The sequence below is a fragment of the Anas platyrhynchos genome, chromosome 2 (assembly GCF_047663525.1).
Source record: "Anas platyrhynchos isolate ZD024472 breed Pekin duck chromosome 2, IASCAAS_PekinDuck_T2T, whole genome shotgun sequence".
Classification (NCBI taxonomy): domain Eukaryota; kingdom Metazoa; phylum Chordata; class Aves; order Anseriformes; family Anatidae; genus Anas; species Anas platyrhynchos.
In genome coordinates, this window is record NC_092588.1 from 19,334,065 (window position 1) to 19,355,683 (window position 21,619).

At 37.4% G+C, this 21,619-nt stretch overlaps 1 protein-coding gene across 1 annotated transcript; it reads left to right on the forward strand.

Annotated features, from left to right (window-relative positions):
• Positions 1-13,983: 13,983 nt before the first annotated feature.
• ABRA (actin binding Rho activating protein) lies at positions 13,984-21,322 on the forward strand. The gene is made up of 2 exons (XM_005025883.6): positions 13,984-14,802; positions 19,445-21,322. The coding sequence occupies exons 1-2, from the start codon at positions 14,051-14,053 to the stop codon at positions 19,920-19,922; spliced, it is 1,230 nt and encodes a 409-aa protein (XP_005025940.2). The 5' UTR covers positions 13,984-14,050; the 3' UTR covers positions 19,923-21,322.
• The last annotated feature ends 297 nt before the right edge of the window (positions 21,323-21,619 follow it).

A 21,619-nucleotide genomic window follows, 5' to 3' on the forward strand; every position in this document is an offset into this window, starting at 1 on the left:
CTACTTACACAAAAATATTTCCCCTTTATATTAGATGCTGATTCTTTCTATAAACTTTTTATGCTATCATCTTTGCTCAAAGTTGCAGAACAGTCCAGAGATACACTATATCAAATGAAATTGCCAGTAAAAAACATAGAGGGAACCAGCAAGGTGCAATAAAATAAAAAATCAATATCAAACTTGACCATAGCACTTTATAAAATCTAAGTTAACTCTTACAGCACTATACACACTGAACTGTGAAGTTTAAGGTACTCTAAGACTAATTCAAGAACATTGAAAAAACATCCTGTCTAGTCAATAAGACATGAAAAAGACAACAACAACAACCCCTTAGTCTACACAATAATTGAGCAGCCTAAGTTCAGTGTCACAACCATTTGTGTTCACAGGGCTGGATTAGACCATGTCAAGATGAAAAAGACAAAGGCTGGAGATGTGTGTGGAAATGAAGTCCTGCTATGTTGTCCTAGAAACACATTAATAGGTTATTTCCAGAGTTTCAAGGAAACTGCAGAGACGCTGAAGTCTCATTAGCTTTGTTTTGGCAAGACAAATACTGGCCAGTGTGGTCATGACAGTCAAGGGGCTGGCAGCGAGACCGGCAACCACTGCAGTAACTTAGTTCAGCAGCCACATTGGGAGATACGTGGCAGAGCACAGGGAGAAAATAAGCAATTTCCTTGTTATGTGTAGAAAAAATAAAGTCTTCTGCTTTACTTCCAACATGAAAAACAGAGAGGAAGGAAAAGTATTTTATTAATTATTCAAAAAAGGGTGTGGTTGGGTGCTGTTTTTTGTTTCACTGCAGATGTGAGGTTACATATAATATTACATATAGTAAATACTGAAACAAAATACTAGAAAATGAAATACTATATTTTTCATTTTTAAGCACTGAATAGGAAACATTGAAATTTTAAAAAACATTTTAATTTTTTCCTTACAAAAACTGAGGGTTTCAGGTGAACAGGTGGAGAGCATCCTTCTGATCTGGCAGCAAAAGATGAAGTTTTGAGGATTCCTGATGTTCTGTCAGATTTATTTATTTTTATTATTTTATTTTGAAATGGAGCTGTTTTCAAGAAACATTTGATTTTGAGGTGCAGTCAAGATCAGTATTAGGAGTACTTCACAAAAGTAAAAGACATGCTGGTTCTGTATCTCTGCCCCAGGAATTTGTCTCAACCCAGAATCTTTGTCCCATCTTACCCCACACAGAAACCTCCCCTCATTCCCTGCACAGGACAGAAAGTGCTTTGTAACAAGCCATTATATTTTATTTTTGTTATCTGAGATTTGTTACCACACACTACAAAGAGAACATCATCAATGAGAAAATGCTCATGGCAGCCATCTACTGATATAAGTCAGTTCTTATAAAACCTTCAGCAGTAGTAGGCACATCATTCCCATTCCTCAGGTAAGGTATCAACTGTAAGAACACTTTCTAAAGTGCAATGCAAAGTACGGCATTTTACATAGTTCGAATAGAGCTGATTTACAGCTAAGTGGAAAATTAAATAAGATTTCCCAAACATCTTTTGCTAGAAATTTGATAATCCTTTTGGATGGACTGTACAGCCCCTCTATAGTTAAAAAAAAAAAAAAAAAAAAAAAAGAGAGAGTTCTATCGGTGAATCTTTCTGCTTAACAAACATGTTTACAACAAGCAGGGAGGGAGATGGTCTAAGTGATTTTACGTGCAGAGGAATATATCTCTTCTGACAGCATCATGCAGCAAGATGACAGCTCACTAAAGATGGTAAGATGGTTTTGGGTTTCTGAAATGACTGGAGCTGGGATGGTATTGCTGCTAACTGAACATGCCAGTCAGGATCGGAGCTGAGTCTTTCATGTTATAGTAAACCCAGATGAAACCTTGGCAGTGTGACCTCATTAACCTCATGACTCTTGATCTCTCAATTATGTCCAACTCACCACTCATGAAAAAAATCAGGACAAGCTTGACTCCGACAGTAATTTATTTATTTCCATAAATGATCTATTTACTCTGTCTTGGAGGTCAGCATCTTTTTTAAAGACAGTCACACTTAGTAGGGTATTATCTGTTCTTTTTGGATGTTGTAATGGTCTAAAATGAAGATGTAGGACAGTTAATGTTATATAAAGAAATCTAACCTGTGAATTTGTCATCCAGAATTGGAGCAAATCAGAAGATTATGAAAAGTGTGGAATGTAACAATTACTGCAGTCATGCAGTTATATGAGCTAGTCCTGATGAGCCTATGAAAATCCTTTTTCTTAAGAAGGCAGGTGAAGTTTAGATTAGAGTTAAGCTGTACTCAGAACATACCGACCATGAGAATTAATAGGCAGTACGGTACCAGCTAGGAAGTCACCCACACTGCTCATGAATGGGTGGACATTCCTAACTGGTTCTGTCCAGCAAGAGGGCTCTCGATCAGTGGCAATGTCTTAGTTATATCATTATTCCTCCTGCAACCCCATGTAATTCCTGCTTGTTCTGTCCCAGAATCACAGAAGATGCAAACCTCCTAAAGTGAAATCAGGGATGCATTTGGCAGAGACATATGCTGGATATTGCTTCAAAGCTCCACATGCTTCCTACAAATTCTGTCCAAAGAAAGCTACTACATTTTCCTTACAGAGGTACCTGAGCAACCTCAGATCAAGAGCTTCATTTTGATGAAAGGCTAAATTGCCCCTAGAGTTAGGCAAGTATTTAACTGCACTATATCAAATGTTCAGGATAGTGTGGAAATTGCTCATGGCAGTAAAGATAGACAAATTAATTTTTTTGTGAAAATTAAGTGAGCAGGAGCTAACTCACATAACCTTCAAAGATATCTCCAAAAATAACTCAACATACATTATTGCTCCTCTGTTTTTCTGTGCCACAAAGGTACTTTTAAAACACTTGCCATTTTTATCCTTAAACATTTTTAAATTAGTGAACTGGAGGAACACTTTCCTGAAATGAATATAGAAGATTCCATATTATCATCTGGAATCCCTGAGTATCACAGCTCAGCAGCAATAGGTATCAGAATTTTACCCTTACAAATCTCAAGAGATTTGAGCTACCTCTTGTATTAAAACATTAAATATGAATGAAATAAGACATCTGAAGTTATTTGTATGTAGAAAAAACACAATATTCTTTAACTGAGAGCTACAGTATATTGGTCTGTGCCTAATACTGCATTTCTTAAAAGCACTGTTTCACAGCTGGACCTTGATCTCTGGTCTATTTTTAATAAATATCAAGAAACCATATGAAAACGGAGGCAATAGCCCAAACACAGGAAATGCAATGGCTCAGAATAATGTTTTACTAAAGATGAAATAAAATAATGTTTGGATATATTTAGTACATACCAAATTTTCTTATGCAACTCACATCCAAACAGTATAAACTAATCACTAAAGTTTCAGAATCACCAATAATTACTTGAAAAATAAGCTATAGACTTCCTGTAAGGAAAATATATTACTAGCAAAAATTAGTGGAAAGAAGAGTGCTCCGGGCATTTATATTCCTTAACTTTGGTTTAGTTTTTCTATAGTAGACAACAGAATAAAGAGTTTTTAATAGATTATATTTCCCTAGTGTTGCAGCATTTCCTTGAACATTTGGTTAGAACTTTCCAGCAGTAGGCAAGGTAAGCAGCTCTCACTGTGATCTCTGTAGAGTCTTATATAGGGACTACAATCATGTCTAGTAGACATCCTTGGAGATCCAGAGAGAGTAACTTAGCCGTCAGTGCACCCTTTACAGCGTACAGGTGATAACAGTGCTTTCTGCAGGCTGCTAGCCAAGTCTGGCACTGAGTTGCTGTGACTTTAGTTCATTTGGGTTGTGTCCATTCTAGTTGATGGAAAGCACAAAAGGTTCTTGAAGACATTTTTTTTTTTTTTTTTTTTTGGTTGGGACACTACACTGAGGAGTGATTGGACAAAATGCACTAGTGAAATCAGACATAGAGGAAAACCCAGAGTTGCCCATTCCAGTGCAAGCATTCCCTTATAGTACAGGTTTTTGGAGGTTATTTTTCACTCTCTCCTTCACCTCTTGAACACTGGACATTTTGAGTTAGAGCTTTGACAGAACGTGAGGGATGTGAAGAGGTATTCCTTCCTCCTAGCCGTTGGTGACTGAGGTCTCTCCCGGTAAGCCAGAGATGTTTCTTTGAACCATTTCAGCTTCAGTAGTGCTTTTAAATGCTGAAGAACCTAATGTGAAATCTAATTTGGCACTACTAAATTGGAGTAGCGCTCTTGATAGTGACCTGCTGGATCACTGGCCCATAATGAGCATAGTCCATGCTCTCTGACCACATTTATCTTTTAAAGACTGGGGGGCATGGGTGCAGGCCCATTGTCAAAATTAAACAAGAAGCAAGTGGCAGCTGCACTGGTAAATGGGAATATACACAAAACTTTCTTGCAACTGCTGCTTACTCCTCCTCCAAGGTATTAATCAACAAATGCAGGCTTACTAAAAGAAAAGGAGACAATTTCAGCTTCTTCCACAAAACAGAGAGGAAAACCAGATGGCTTCTGAGACCTTAGGAACAGAAGAATGCCTGAACTAGCAAAAAGCTAGTTTGTCACTTCTTTATCAGACAGTCTCAGTGGGAAAAATAAAAATAAAAATTAATAGATCAGAATATTAAGACATAAATATGAAATATTTAGAGCTTATAGGAGCTTGAGGACAGAACATCTAAGAGGCAGGCTGAGAATTGTTAGAGTATTTTTCTTTTGCCAGGGAAAAATGTAAGAGCAACTATTAATTTTGAAAGCTTGTACAGAAATACAGTCCTCAAGCCAGACAAATCTTTCTGCTTTCTTTCAGCAAGTTTAATAGATTCTATGACCAAATAAATTCAGTCATAGAAATTAAATCTTCCCTTAGAAGTCTGCATTAACCTCCTTTATTGTTAAGTACCTTTCCTAGTAACAAACTAAGAACCAACATTTCTCATTAATAACCAGCAGAAGGTCTTCCTCCCATTTACCTCCTCAGCTCACTGGTTGACAAGTTTCTGTGAACCCATGCTCTGGGTACCTAACTCTTTCCATGATGCTCCTGGAAGACCTTCAGGGTTGAGGGGAAGGAATAACTGGGTTGGAGAGATAGGAGCTGAACTAAGCATCCGTCACTGCACAAGACCTTTCTCACATTTCTGCAACATGAATCCCATGAATGGTGCAGATTAAATCAGATTAAACTCATAAGAAGGTGCCTTTGAAGGCTTATAACAAACAAGTCCAAAACAATGACAATGAGAAATTTTCTTCCTACGTTCAACTATTTTTATTGTACTTTTAATGTATATACAGTAGACATATTTCCTGTGGATTTTTTCCTAAGATGGTTGCCAAATATGTGCAATATTGTAGCCCTGGGGCTCAACTAAACCTTGCCTTTGTGACTATTCAACTGCCAACAAGGGGAGTTAAAAGGCAGCCTTATAGCAGGGATGCTGGATCAATGTGTTTCCTGGTGCCAGTCTTTGCCTGTGAATTCCAGTCACAGAAATGCCTCTTATGTAATTCCCAGTGGTTTTCAAAATGTATGACAAGAAGGCTTTTATCTTTATTAGTTCTCTCCTACCATTCAAAATCTCCCAGTCATTTTCTCTGTCTTTCCTGAGTAAAGTTTGAACTTTATAAATCACATGCAAAGATAAATACCAAGAGACAAATAAAGGCCAATATTGATATAGTGCAGCAATTTCAGCAAAAATATTTATTGGCAATCATCTGCCTAAGAAAGAGCAAAAACAGATTACTTCTGTCTGACTGAAGTTTCAGCCATTGTTATTACATTGGAAAACCTGTTAAGCCCTGAGGGACAGATTCAATGGCCTCTGCCACAAACCTTAACAGCCTCCACAGAGAAAAAAAAGATGAATGCAGTAGCTCCAAAATTACCATATCCAGTCAAGTGATGTGAGTAATATAACACTTTTCAAACATAAACATGTGCTTCTCTTTTCTCTTTATTTTCTCATTATGTAAAAAACTCATTGTGCTTTGATTATTTTAAGAAACGAGCTAGAAAAGCTGAGGCAGTATTGTGGGGCTGTTAAATAATGCTGAGTTTGTTGTTGTTCAGTCAAATCCCATTCCACATTCATCTTCTGATCATCTCCTGAGGTGATCTAGCCTAAGTCAGTAATGAGTAATGATTCGGGGAAGGAGCTAGAAAGGTCTAGTGCAGTGAGAGCTGAGGACAGTATACATGTCCAAGTAGCAAACCACCTCAGGCCAACCAACCACACACTTTCCAAAATCAGATGCAACTCTTGAAAATTCACCACCTACTCGAATCTTCTATGTTAAGCAGGCTAAAGTTACTGGTGAATCAGCAAAAATGCTGATTCAGTCAAGAAAAGGGTGCGGGGTGTCAATTTTCTCCTCTATATTTCTATTAATACACTGATCTATATTTTAAATCGCTAAATCACCCACTGGATTAATCAGCATACCTGTCTCTGTGCCAAAACTGAAGAGAAATTGAAGTGCCTATGATCCTCACAGAATAGTTCATCCCAGTTTGTGTATGCTGCTACCAACAATTACCTATCCTTATATCCAAGGGGAAAACATAGCTTTCTCCCTTTCTACAGTCTAATGACGGACAATTTTAAGTAACACCCACAAGGAATAGTCCTCAAGATCCAACTCATTTCTTTCTTGCAAAGAGTTTTGAGTCTAAATCAGGCTATTAATTACCATTACATTATATAACAAATAAGACAAACTTAAGAATAGTTTATAAAGGAGGTAGCCATGTAACTTAATCTAACTTGTTCTCAAAGTCTTTGATCAAAACTAACCCCAGAGAGCCTTGGGAATATCTGCTCTAACTTCCCTGGCAATTGAAGACCAGGCGCGAGCCATGGAAATACTCGTGCAGCACTGCAAATACCAGCTGGTCTCCCGGGAGTTCCCATCGCTCACTTCTTGACACCTGATGTCAGCTGGGCTCATGCAAGTAACTCCACGGGGCAGCCCTTCCATAGTAGACTGGCCACGGGACATTCACTCAGCTCAGGACATGCAGAGTTAGGGGTCTACCTCTACTAACAAAAACACAGCTGCATGCTGTTAAAGCAGTTGGTGGTTAAGTGAGGAATAATAAATAATGTTGTGTCCTGCCTAGTGCAGTGGAATGTGATAGTGGGAGAGCGGACAGAGCCAACAGCACTCAAGAGATTTCATTTGTGTTACCCAAAGGTCAAGAACCACAGTCGCAGTTTAAAGCCTGAGTATATCAGTATTGCTTTTTTAAATGAGAATCATCATGATGAATTTATCGGGAGGATTTCTGCTTTCTACCATGGATTCCTCCAAATCTGTGACAAAACATCCCACTTCTCACCAGGCTGGGTGAAAGGAAAATGCCAAATTTTCCCTCCTTGAATGAACAGATTTTGGCTTCATGCAGAGAATGTTTTTCCTTGACAAAAGGCACCAAATTCAGTTCCTATTTTACAACTTCCTTGACAACATCTGTACACAGATTTCGGCTCAAAAATAAATCAACAAAAACATTCCTAGAATTCCCTTTTCACAAGGAAAAGGGAATTTGTTTCAGGACCTTTAAGGATAACAATGGAGAAGTGTAATTTGACTGGAGCACCAAAAATAAACTAATTGCTTTAGCCAGTTGGGAGAGTCAAAAACAATTAGACAGTTTTTGTCTAATTCAAGGCATTTCCTTCAATAACTATTACAAACAAACAAAAAAGTGCATTTTTTTTTTTTTTTAAAAAGTACTATAGATAAATATTGAGATAGGCCTGTTTTCTCAGCTATGAGTGTGGTCCTGAGTGAAAACACTGAAGTATTGGATTTTATCTATTTTTGTTTTTTCTGTGACTTTCCTGATATGTGTAGGCTTTTCTTTGTTTGAAGAACTTGGAACATGTTTTCTAAAACTTTCAGTTTGTTTTCTGCTCCCTCCTCAAACCATGATTTCAAACCTGAGAGGAGAGAGGAGAGAAAATTGCAAGTTTTGGCATATAATGACAATCAATAACTAGCAACTCTGTTAGAAGCTAAATGTATATTTTCAAAGATCCTACAAAACCCTGTGGTAGGTTGACTATATGCATCTTTGGATGTAACATGGAAAAGGCACATTTATTTATTTATTTATTTATTTTGTCCATTTTGTAATCTGTATTGTCAAATTTTAAACATGCTTGATATACCTTTAAATATACCTGATATTATTAAAGATAATACAGGAGAACAAAGTGATGCATATCCAGTAATAAATGGAGGTAAATATTCTTTGAACAGACCAATGATAAAGTATACAAATAAAAATATCCATTCAGTTCTGCTCTAAAGCATACTGCTCTAAACACGAGCTCTGAAAGGAGTTTTTTTTTTTTCAAAAATTGTGAAAATTCTTTTTTCCTCCCACATTTGTCACTCTGAAATCTGAGAAACACCAATATACAGAGATGTGCAGTTATTTTTAACAGGAAAAAACAACAACAACAACAAAAAAAAAGCCATAATGCATGGGAACACTGCCTTATTAATAGTTGACAGTGATTTGACTATACCTCTTATCTTGGGTGGTTTTATTTTCTTAAACTTGTTATTTCTTTCTTGTAGATGTTTAAAATACATTTATCTTCTATCGTATTACAACTAGGTGTCTGATTTCTGGTTCTCCTTATTCTGGCATGACTCCCATTCATCTCATGTTGCAAAGTTATGTGAAGACTTTAAATTCCTTGTATCTAATGTTCTGTTCAGGGACAGGTTTCAGTAGCAGCCAATAATTTCATATTCCCAAAGCCATAAAACTATTTCTTGGTAAACTGTAAACTAAGATATGTCAGCTATTTAGAACCAAAGTTAAACTGCTCATAATATAGTATTATATAATTTTATTATCAGAAAACAAAACAAAAATAAAACAAAACAAAACAAAACAACAACAACAAAAAAAGATTATTCACTGACAAAGAGATATGACCAATATAACCTTGAAGAGCAGCATATTTTCAGGTATCTTTTAAAGCCTTTCTTGGTTTCATGATTTTCAAAAATTCCTTCATACTGGAAACAGAATTGAATGCAAATGCCTTTCTGCAAATGTTTATTTACACTTTCAAATGAATTTGCTTTGTTACTGTTTGCTCCTTGTTTGTTTACTCCCTACAGATACTCAGATAAAAGATGTATTCATGCTTGAAAGCACAATGGTATTAAAAGGATCTGAGCTTACCTTCTCTTTATTTTCTTGTATAGATTTGATTAAACTGCACAGATTCCTTGTGGGTACTTGGGTATCTAACCCCCATTGAAAACAGTGGGCACTCTATGCAGAAGTAGGAAGAGAGTGTCAAAGTGATTTACAGCTCTATATCCTAAAATTATTTTCTTGTTTTCTGTAAAAGCAAAGGCACCTTTAGAGGAAGAATACATGTATATTAAACACATTGCCAGTTCAGTAGCTGTGCATCTACAGGATCTTGAAGATATACGGAGACACTGTTTCGTCGTAGAGCTGGGTTTCTTTGAGCCGTAACACCCAGGTCTCTCTATCATGCTGAATGCTCATCGTTACCCAGTTCAGATTACACAGAGCTGTTTTCTATCATTAAACTGATTCACATTTAAGTCTGCTTCACGTAGAATGAGATGAGCTTTGGGGATATACACTACAACTCGTTAGCTATGGTTGCTGCTGCTAGATGGTGGGCCTACCCTCTCTACCTCTGGCACCCTGACATAACGAAGATCCTTTCAGATCTGGTTCTGAACAGGGTTTTCTTGGAAGTTTGTTGGGTGTATTTTTTTTTCCACAAAGTAGAGCTGTCATCATAGGTTATGGATAAACCCTGATCTCTCATATACTTGAATTCTGAAATTACACATAATCAAATACAGATTCAAGATTCCCTGTTAATTACAGAGGGATAGCTGACTCAGTACAACAGAATTAAAAAAAAAAAAAAAAAAAGATTGTGGTTAAATGCTAACATAAAAGGATGAAAAGATAAAAATTAAAAAATGCACCAATGAATGTGTAGACTGTTTTCTGTTAACAGAAAGAGAGGATCCAGTCCAAAGGCACAGGAGTGGTCCATTTCTAAGAGCTGACACCTGCACTATACACAAGACTGCACACTGAATGAGGCAGAGTTGCTCATTACTATGGCTAGAAGTGATATGTTTGACGTGAACTCTAAAAATAAGGAAAACCAGAACTCTAACCCATTACACCAAGGCTTTCTGTGATCACTGGCAATGTATAGTGTTCTGACACAACATACTCTAACAGTGTCATGATGAAAAGAAAACTCAGTCTTGAGATTCCTTATTGATAATGGCAGCTGGTTATATTTAACCATGAAACACAGATTGTTCTCATTCATCACTAACTCTGAGGAGGAAGACAGCATCTTTTATGAGCTTACAACTGGATGAAAATGAAATTCCTTGTTTTAAGTCATCAAAAACACTGAATAACTTACATAAAATGTCTGACAAGGTAAAAGAATGAAGGATAAATCCTACTTTTAAAATTAAGCATGGAAAGGAAAGGAGAAGGGAGAAAGGAAGACGAATCAGTCCCCCTCAGTGACTGTTAATATTCCACATAATGGGACAGAAAATAAAATTGTTTTTAAAAACAGTGAAACTACAGAGAATAATTCATCTAGGGAAAACAAACAAACAAAACAACCCATAAACAACTTTAAACGTTAACAGTGGCAACCTCTTAGATGGTCTTTCATGACTCTAGATTCAGGAAATCAGAAGTATTATGTGTAATGCAGCAATCCAAAAGGAGCAACAAAGTTCTAGGAACAACAGACTTGCCTCAAGATGTCAAAGAGATTGCATCCCAGAACTGCATGCAGTCAGGGCTAAGGAAAAAAGGAGTTCACAGCTTCCATCTACATCATGTCTACTCATCTATTTATCTGCTCCAGATGCTATTACTCCCATATACCTCCTACAATAAATTATCCCTCAAGACTGAATTCAATCAGAATTCTTGGAAAATCCATTGGAGCACACCCTGTGAGATATTTAAGTCATATAGGAAATGTGATCCCAGACAATAGCTGGCTATTGGCTTTCAGAAGTGCCAATAGGGAGATTAGACACTAGCTTTGGCCACTAAGAATAAAAATTAAAAAAATAAAAATCTCTTACTGGAGCAAAACATAAATTAACTAAGCAATGGACATGTATGAATCTGACTGGATGACTCAAACATTATTTATACTTTTCTCATGACAGACTTCTCACTGGCAACATCACAATGTAAAATAAGGCATCATTCAACATTTTCAAGACATGATTGTACACCCTAAAATTAAGCATAATAAATTCAGCTGTCTTGGAATAATTATATTAAAGTTTCACTGGAACTTTGAACACGCCTATGGTATTACAACTTCAGCTTAAAATAGTGACCAGTTTAAACTAAACATTTGTTTAACATATTGTCATGCAACATGGATTTAATAGTACTTTAGAACTATAATTTTGGTATTCAATTTAATTTAATGTGACTTTTTGTTGCCATTTATCTAAACTCTGTGAGCCTTAAGTCTGTGGGACAATGATTAATACATTAAAGTCAAGCCCATCAGGAAAAAAATATATATATATATATATCTTTATTAAGAAATTCTTTGAAATGGGCTGTAATTTCCAAGCCTTCAGAAGGAGTATAATTCTTGAGACCACAAATTTCAATACAGCCACTTGCAAAGATGGGAGGAGAATAAAAATATCCAAGAACCTCAACAGGAATTACAGTAGTAAACCTAGCAGAACCTTTTAACAAGGACAGGTACACACAATTTTGATTTGATAAATTTTGTTAAGCAGATCTAAGTTCTTTTTTTTTTTTTTGGCAAAGCAGCCACCTTTGAAGGATGAACAAGAGCAGCAGATGCTATGTTGGTCAGGTTTTTTGATTTTTATCTCATATGCAAAATTGGAATAGTACAAAATTAACTGGAAAAATCACATAAAACAAATAGTAATAGCTATCCATCAAACAATGTGCTCACTAACAGGGTCTCCTTTATACTTCCCTGCAATTTTCACTTATTTTTCTAAACAAGGATCAGACAGTACATTTAGGAAATATGACTGAAGTTGCAAGAACTTTGGAACAAGCATTAAAAATCAGTTTGATCAGTTTGATCAAATAATAATTAAAAAAAAAAAAAATCAGAACAATTCAGATTGCAATTTAATAACAATTCATTCCTAAAGTCTTGGCCTCCCTTATCCTCAAGAAACCATAAGAAATGATATAATGAGCTGGTATCGCACTCCTATGTTGCACAAGCATTATTCTCTTCTTTCATCTCCATCTTCCTTAGCTGTTACAGAACATGCACCATCCTGCATGCATACATGACTGCACATGCGTACTTTTAAACACAAGAAGCTCCCATTCCTGATTAGCCTTTAAGCAGTACCAAAATAAACGTTCAGTAACACATGCTTCTTAATCAGGTTGCACCAGTACACTTCATAATGGCATTTCAGAGTTACGATGAAGCTGGTAATAGCCACGATTGTACAGTATCCTGAGGTCATACATTTCTTTCTAAAATAAAAGTGTGATTAAATATCATATAGCAACACTAACCTACGTTATGTCATCAGTTTTGAAGAGGAAATGACCCCACAGATTAATGAGGAATTCTGCCTAGAAGTCAAAGGTATGATAAAGCTTTGTTATTAAACAAGAGCTAGATATAATCAAACCTACTTGAAAAAGCCCAGCCTTTAATAGAGAGAATCAAAAAAGGCAGAGTAGTAAGAGTCCATATTTATCTCTGGTATAACACCAATGAAGCAAACAGAATACCCTGAAGTTGTTTGCCTGACTGCCACATGGCAAGTATGGCAAGTCATCTGCTAAGCTGTGAGGTATGATAGATGGAAAAAGCAATGCCAGTTTCCTTTCCTGTTTAGGAAACAATATACTAAGAAATAAGACACTATAGGACTGTAACTCAGAAAATGTCTGTTTGTTATTATGTAACAACTGATAAAACCCACCAAAAAAAATATAAATTCAAATATAACCACTCTCCAGGAAGTCCTCTGGAATGAAGAAATTATGATTTTTCCTAGAAAACTATTTTTTTATATACTGTAAATGTTGGACATAATTATGGTGGAAATAACATACAACTAAACACTAGTTTATATAGATAACTTCCTTGAAAAAGCAGTCAGAAATGCAATAGGTCACACTTAATTATTTTTTTTTCAAAATCCTAAATAAAAATTAGGAGACCATTCATCCATCCAGTCAAGTCAGACTTATTGTATTAATCTTCAGACTAGAGATAGTGATTCACTCATTCTTAGCACCGACACCAAATGCAATATTGTTCCTAAAACCCCCTAAAGGTACACTGTAAACAGACATAACTGGGGAATAACTTGGAATAGAGCACATAAATACCTTTTAAAAATTAACATACCTGGATTTTCTTGGATATGTGAGCAATAAAATGAAATCACCTAGCATATTTTTACAAAATACATCTAAACATTTCTCATTCGTAATCTGCTTCTGGCTTTACACTCCGTGACTAAGGGCAAGTTTTGCCTGTGATGATGAGTGGTCTCTGCTCTGTCGACAACTGACAGCACCTAACATTTAGCCATTTCAGACACTCTGTTCAATATCTTTAACCCAAATTCTGCACTTGCCAACAAATTGGGGATTGAGCAGTCCCTGGGAAGAGTGCTTATAGAAACCATGAATATCTCACTATTCCCAGTACAGGTCTGTGTCATCCTGTTTACATCACGCATCATTCATCTGCTGTGATGAAATGTGATCCCACGTTTTAAAAAAAGAACTCCGTAATAGTGAGGATACTCTATCTTTGTGCAAAGTGTTTCACATATTTTCCATGGGCACAAACTGCTCCCACTTCTATTTAAATCTCTGCAGCTCTCTTTGCTGGACATTACTTGCTTAAGGAAGCTCATTGAGGAGGTGCTTAACATAAGAGGGCAAAGCACCAGCATGGCAGCAGACAGCAGCATGGTTCTTGAAAAGAAGGCGAGCACAACTCCTGCAAAAAGGGCTGTCCACAAGATCCGAACAGCCACCTTAGTCTTCAGCTTGGCGCGAGGTTGGCAGCAGTGGGCAACTGATCACAATGTAAAGCAAGCTCAAGAACCCACCGGCTGGGTCCCCAGTGCAGTGGACTCATCAACTCAGCCAGTGCAAGAAAGACCCTTTGAAAAATGGCCAATTCCATCCACCAAGAGGGACCAAGGAAAAGACGATGAAAAATCCTCAGTAAATGAATCAACTACAATAAGAGATGCTGAAAAAAAATCCAGGGAATCGGATGAAGCCCTCAAAAAGTTCAACATTAGAAGCAAAGAGGTGGCCAAGACAGTTGTAAGCAAAGCCTACGAACGGGGAGGTGATATTAGCCTCCTCAGTGACAGATACGAGAACAACAATGGCAGCTCAGAGATGATCAAGCTCAAAGAAGAATCAAATGCTATTGACAAAATTCTTAGTGCCAAATTATCACCCACAATAAGGAGAAAGTGTTCAAACACGGTATCAGAGCTGACCAAGGGCTGGAAGCAGATGGAACAAGAGGACAAAGTGGGGACTAAGGAAGAACTGCTGCTTAACAGCCACGATGACAGCATGGATGCAGAGGACAGTGGCTATGGGGAAGCAGAGGACAGACTTGAGCCAGAGGACAGCGACCAAGAGGTGACAGCTGTGAGGATTAAACGACCTGTGCCATCTTTGTAAGTAAAACACCTTTGTTACCATATCACAAATGGTCAGCAGATCCTGAAACGGGAACAGGCTTCCACAACAAATAAGTGAAATGAGACCAGGAAAAAACAAACATAGCAAATGGTTAAAGAGAAATAATTATTCCTAAAAAAAAAAGCAAAACAATAATAATAATAATAATAATAATAATAATAAAATCCAGAAAACCTTTCACGTAACTCTCTATGCTTAAGTGGTTAGTCAGTAACTTCTGACTACAGTCTTGCATCTTATGCATATATGCATAAGAGACATAGGAAGTTATATTTGGGAAATGTTATTCAATTTAATTTTGACACTAGGTTTATTGGTTCATCTAAATCACTACTTACCTCTCAATATTTTAGTCCACATTTCAGATTAACATCTTTTCGTTCCTCAGGAACCCACAGCTATTCAGATGATCTTAGTGGTCTTTTATAACCTGAATGATACTATGTTTTCAGCAAATACTAATTCTAAAGCAACACACCTGAGCAAATAATATTTCAACATATTTATTCATTATTTTGCTTTGCAAAAATTGTGAATAATCTTGGGAGTGATTTACGCAGAATGTCCAAAAATAGGTATTGAAGTACATCACTTCTAGGTACATCTTAACAAAATCTGGGTTCACTGATTCTCTTTGGAAGCTTTCCTTATGGATTTGGAATTCATTAAGTCAAAGGATGGAACTTCTCTGTTTAGGGTCCCAGTTTCTGAGATTTTAGAAAGCATTCAGCCTGCCTCTACTTCTGAAAGAGTGATTTGAATCATGCTATAAATCATTTCTAAACCATGTTACAAGTCATTTGACAAAAAGAACATTTGAATCATCAATTCATTTTTCAAATTCAGCGCCTCTCTGTGGGTACACACACACACTCTCTCTCTCTAAGTATGCTCACGGAGTCTGTTGTGGAACTTTCAGACATACAGACTTTCTTATGCCTGTAACTGGTGTGAACAGAAAAGAAGGAGAAAAAAATATTCCTTACTGATGTAGTTATTACAGGTTCTAAAAAAGAGAGAGAGAGAATTAAGTAGCAAAACCATAGTATCAGATGGTTTTGAGTAAGGCTTCTTTCAGTAAGAGGATTGTGCTTGAAGATTACTACACTACAGCAGCTGCATATTAAATTTAGAGTCCAGGTAGTAAACAAGTAAGGTTCAGCCACAGACAGGCAGTCGTGGGGAAGCCTCCCAGAACTGCAGAGGAATAGCAGAAGCTGGTAGGAATTCCCCAGTTTGCTTTCCCAGAGCTCTCCAGCAGAACAAACTTTTCAGAAGATGGCTACAAAGAGTTGTGCTGTTGCCAGACTTGCCAGAAGATAGTTGCCAAACCCACTCATCGCTCCCTTCTCAGGAACAGATGAGAAGGTCCACATGTCCAACTGCAAGAGGGGAAGCTGTAGGCAGCTGTTAGAGACATAGCACGTTATTTGCTCCAGTGCTCTGCTTCAACAAACTCTGTAATGTTCCAGCAGGCATGAACGTGCGGCTGAGCCTGAACTGTTCCAGCACAAAACTTCACATCTAACTTTAAATTCGTGATGAAGGAAAGCACTGCCTCTGGGACCAGGGTGTGCTAAGGCTTCTCTGGGGCAGGGATGGCAGCCAGGGCCTAAATTTGGCTGAGGCAGGGTCTGGCAGAGCTCCCCTGACAGAGCAGAGCCCTGGGAAGAGGCTGGTGCCAAGGCCTTCCTGTCAGGGCCACGGTGTGGTGGGGTCTGAGTCTCCGCCATCTTCTGCTCTGCCTTGCATGCGTGTGAGATGAGCACGAGGCTGTTCGAGACGAGAAGGCAGGCGTGTCACCCGCTCGCTTAGCCTGTGTGGGAACGACTAGCAGGACAACAGGAATCAGAGGGCCAGGGCCTATACGCTCGATACTGTATCCTAATCACCATTTCAGAAACCAGTAACTGGAACCAGCACAGATGAGAACATCAGAACTGGCTTCCTGGTCATTCTGCAGACAGCGAATGACAGACTCTGCCAGTCCCACTAACTAGCCAGGTTTTGTACCCCACTGCCAGCAAGCAGTTACCATGGCCACCATTAAAACCAGGACTACGTCAATCACACAGTAAATTCCAGCACAGATACCTGAACACAGATAGCTAGTTTAACTACTAAGACTGGTTACTAAACAATGCTTTGCTGTATAACTGACCAGCCATCGCCCACAATGAACAAATGGTTAAGTCAATCTGAAAAAGCTCTCCAATAACCCAGAGGCTGAAAGTCTCTGGTCCCTAATTTTGGGAGGGACTGCACGCACTGTCCTTTGACAGAAATTAGCGGAAAAACGAACTGTCAAAACACAGATTTCACACATTAGGAAAAGAGCACCAGTTTACCTGCAAATGATGCCAATTAAAATAAATTGCTCACTAAAAAAATTGATAGTAGAGGCAAAGCAGCTATCTTTCCTTTAAACCTTACATATGTTTTCTCCATATGTCTAGTTTTAGGGCTGCTACCTAGGGAAAAATAGATTAGCCATATTTACTGAGGTGCAAATGATAGAAATAACACCCCCTCTATTACTTACAGACATCTCTTCCACAGAAATCTGTCAGGAATCTTTTTCTACATTTATAGTGCTATTATCAGGACTGGATTTATTTTATTTTTTTTAAACTACCCACTATTATGTATTTATTTTTTATAGCCTCAAAATACATTATTTTAGCCTGCTGTTTTTATGAACCTTCCAGTTTGGCTTAATCTCCTTCAAAAAGTCCATAAGTATATGGACTTTTTAAAGCACATCTCTTATTTTCCTCACTATGTCCCAGGAAAAAAAAGGATCAGTGCCAGCATTTTTTCCCTCACATCAGCACCTTCGTGACCTCCAGCTGCAACATTTACTGCATTCAGGCTGCTTCCTTAGTAGAGTGACTGTTAACTTCTACAGGCCTAGAAATACTATTTCATTTCTGTTTAGGAGCCAAAGGGGCACAGCAGAGATATGAAATTCAAAACATTACGAAAGGATTCATGCATTTTCCCTAGAGACAGGACAGTAGGGAACACAGGGCATGGGCAACACTGTCATAAAAGTTCAGAATGCAATTTGGTTATCACTTTGGTTAGCAGGTAAACTTCTTTGACTCTTACAGGTAACAGACTTGTTACATTGGGTTAAGCTCACAATCCTCATTTTGGATTCACAATCCATTGCATTAGGCACTGTACAGACATGGCAAAAAAGGATTCTAGGTCTATGACAGCTTACTATGTTAGCTCATCAACAAGCTAAACAATAAGGAAAATTGTACTTTGGGAATCAGAACTGGAAGATGCATTTAAAAAAAGGTAGTTAACAATATGGAACTTCCAAATCCACTTAGGGCATCATAAAAGCAAAAGGATAGATACGATGTTTTCCTCAACCACTGAAAAGGTGATAATAGTATTCATCTGTAAAAGAAATATAGGCTTCAGAAAGAAAAGATGAGAGCACTTGTTAGACAGTTTAATTAAAAAAAAAAAAAAAAAACAAGAAAAAAAAAAAAAAAACACAAGAACAACAAAGCCTTTAGAGCACGCCATCTCACTTGGTTGTCATCTCCTTTCAACAAGCTTAGTAGGAAACAAAGCAATGGGCAGCAGGTTTGTAGTCTTCTGTACTGTTTTGCTAACTGTAGTTTTGTTCTGACTGTTCCTGTTAATATTCAGCAGATATTACTGGGGTGGTTTCAGAGCAGCCTTCTGGGGACTAAAAGTATTAGAAAACAAATTACTTCAGCATAGCCACAGCACAACATACTCCCTAGGCAAGCTCTGTACAGATGCAATGACAGGATGTGGACAGCACAAAGACTAGCTCAGGCTATCTATAACTCCCCCGCAACATGTGAGATTGGTCACTAGAGGAAAGAGCATCAAGAATCTGTCTGCCTGCAGCCATCCAGTAATAAAATACTGGTACAAACATGAACATGCACGAGATCTGTTAAGATCTCTTCATCCTTTGACCTTGACACAAATTTCAGTAGCCTTAAGTTTCTTTCAGCCTCATACACCTGCCCAAAGGAACATGAATTTTGTACTTCAAAAATTGTTCAGAATCATAGATAAAATATGTATAGGCAGAGCTACTGTACTTTTGTCTTTTTTATTTTTTTTTATTTTTTCTGAATTCAACACTTATTAGAAGGAACAGATTTTTCCAAACATTGCCCTCTGTGCTTCAGTCAAAAATAGGTGAGGCCCCAGTCTGTACACTTGCAGTTACTGTCACCTGTAACATTAAGTCAGGCAGATTTCAAGCTCTGCAATGCAGACAAAAATGGGGAGCTATGTGACTGAATGAAGGTACAGGTAATCAGCAGCATACTGTCTAATATCCCTACAGAATTCAGCCAAAATGGGTTCAAAACTAAGCTAGAAGGTGGTAGCATAGATGAGATCAAGCTGTTGTCAGTGAATTTGTTTTTGAATGCCATCTGAAATGTGGACTAAAAACCCTCAAAGTACTAGTTTAGAACTGGTGAAAACATGCCACCTGGTGGTTAGCATCTGGTCTGGAAAAACACAGTACATGTTAGTATTAAGACTAGTACCAGGACTGTAATTAAATGATGAAATGCAAAACTCAGATAGTGTTTTTGTTTCTTCCAGTGCAAGCAAGCTCAGTGAGGAAAGGAGCACTAAGGCTCACAGGAAATACAGCCCCGTTAATAGCCTGAAGGACAGGTGGCAGGAATGGGCAGACCAGCACATCACATCACAGAAGCTGAATCCCTTCAGCGAAGAATTTGACCACGACCTGGCCATGTCCACACGCCTGCGCAAAGGAGACGAAGGGTATGGCCGTCCAAAGGAAGGAACCAAAACTGCTGAAAGGGCCAAGAGAGCTGAGGCCCACATTCACCGGGAGATCAGGGACATGTGCTTCATCATTGAGTCAATGGCTAAACCGCGGCGTGATGGCAAGATCCAAGTCACTTTTGGGGAGCTCTTTGAGAGATACGTTCGTATTTCAGATAAGGTTGTTGGGATTCTCATGAGAGCCAGGAAACATGGACTGGTAGACTTTGAAGGAGAAATGTTATGGCAAGGAAGGGATGACAATGTCATAATTACATTATTAAAATAGGCATGCTAGGAGAACAAGGGCAACTTGCCTTGGAAAACCTCTGTTTGTCCTTGCTGTTAGCTTTTGCACAATTGGAATACAATATTTTTCCACCCCCGGACAAGAAAAGACATTGAGCATTTTTCTAAATAGAAGCTTTATAACTAGTGCATGATAACTCAAGCATCCAAATGGATTTTTCTCTGTACCAGGAGGGCTTGCAGGACACTTCAGTTAATTACTATACCAAAAAATAATTAAAGAACAAATATATTGAACAATAAGCAAAAATATATTGAACATAGAAAGTCATAATAATACAAACAGCTACAAATAATTTCCAATTTTCACTTATCCTTACATTCAGGATCCTCTTGACTATTTAAACTGGGATATCACAAATACAAACCGTGCCAGAGCAGAAGCTGAATGATGATCTAAACTCAGGCCAATTTTTTGATCTGTGAAAATGATCTTGTGTGCATATTTCCTAACTAATCATTCAAATGCATGCAAAGAGGGTTTATTTAAACACAATCAAAGATGCCAAGTTTGTTTGTTATAAACAGTATAAACAAATACTATTGCAGTTTTATCTTGTGGCAACTACTGATAATTTTCTCATACATATCACAGAAACTAAGATAAAAGTCTTTTATGAGATTTTTTTATTTAATGTATTTATATAATTTATTGTTTCATTTTTAGAGTTATGGCTGATGAACAGAAAACACCAAAGAGAATATAATACACAAGAAGTTTTGAATAGATAGCCACAGAGAAAAATCTCTTATGCAACATTGTGCAATATATCATCTGAAGATCTATGCATCTTTCTTATAAATATAGGGGAAAGTAACATGTAACATTCAGATCAAGATGTCTGGGCAAGTAATTTGCATAATGAAAAAACAGTGTTGCTTCTCCTCATAAGATTCTTTCAAAGTGAAAGAAAAAATATCTTCTTACAGAAGAAAAGAGTGTGTGAACACCTTGCCTCTGTGATAAAAGAAGTACTGCTACCATATCACAAGAGTACAGGTACTCCAGTTTGATCCTCCAATGAATATATAAATTATATCTTTTATAAGCAAGTGATACAAGAAGTGGTTATTATGTGTCTCGTGTAAGTTGATGGAAAACAGTATTTTGGGCACAGTTATATGTTGTGAATCTAAGGAAGAAAAAATTGTATTACCACTTGGATTCAATAGCACTTATTTAACATTAGTGTTTTCTTGAGATCTCTCAGACTACTTTAATAGATCTGTAAAACTGACCTCTAAATGTGATATTTATGTATCAGAATGTTTACTTGAATATTCTTCCCTGATTCTTTACATCTTTATATAATGACTTACAGCTGCCTAAGTCGCTTGTCAAAGGAATATATGAGTTGTAAATAAACAATTATTTTTTTTTTGGTTCTTTCTCCCATACACTAGAAAAAAATACGTCTGTTCCTTTTCTTGGAAGTAAATAAAATCACTAAGTTGTTTTCAAATACAAGTACCTTGTCCTGTTCACAGGTACTGAAGGAAGTGAAGGTTTCTCTGTCCAAAACACCAGAACAAGATTTCAAAGTACATGGAAATTAAACAGCATACTAAGTATCTGTACAAAGAACACACCCTAAAGGCAGAACAGGCTACTCAGAGAGGCTGTAGTCTCCCACTTTGGAGATCTCTAAAACCCACCTGGATGTGGTCCTGGGCACC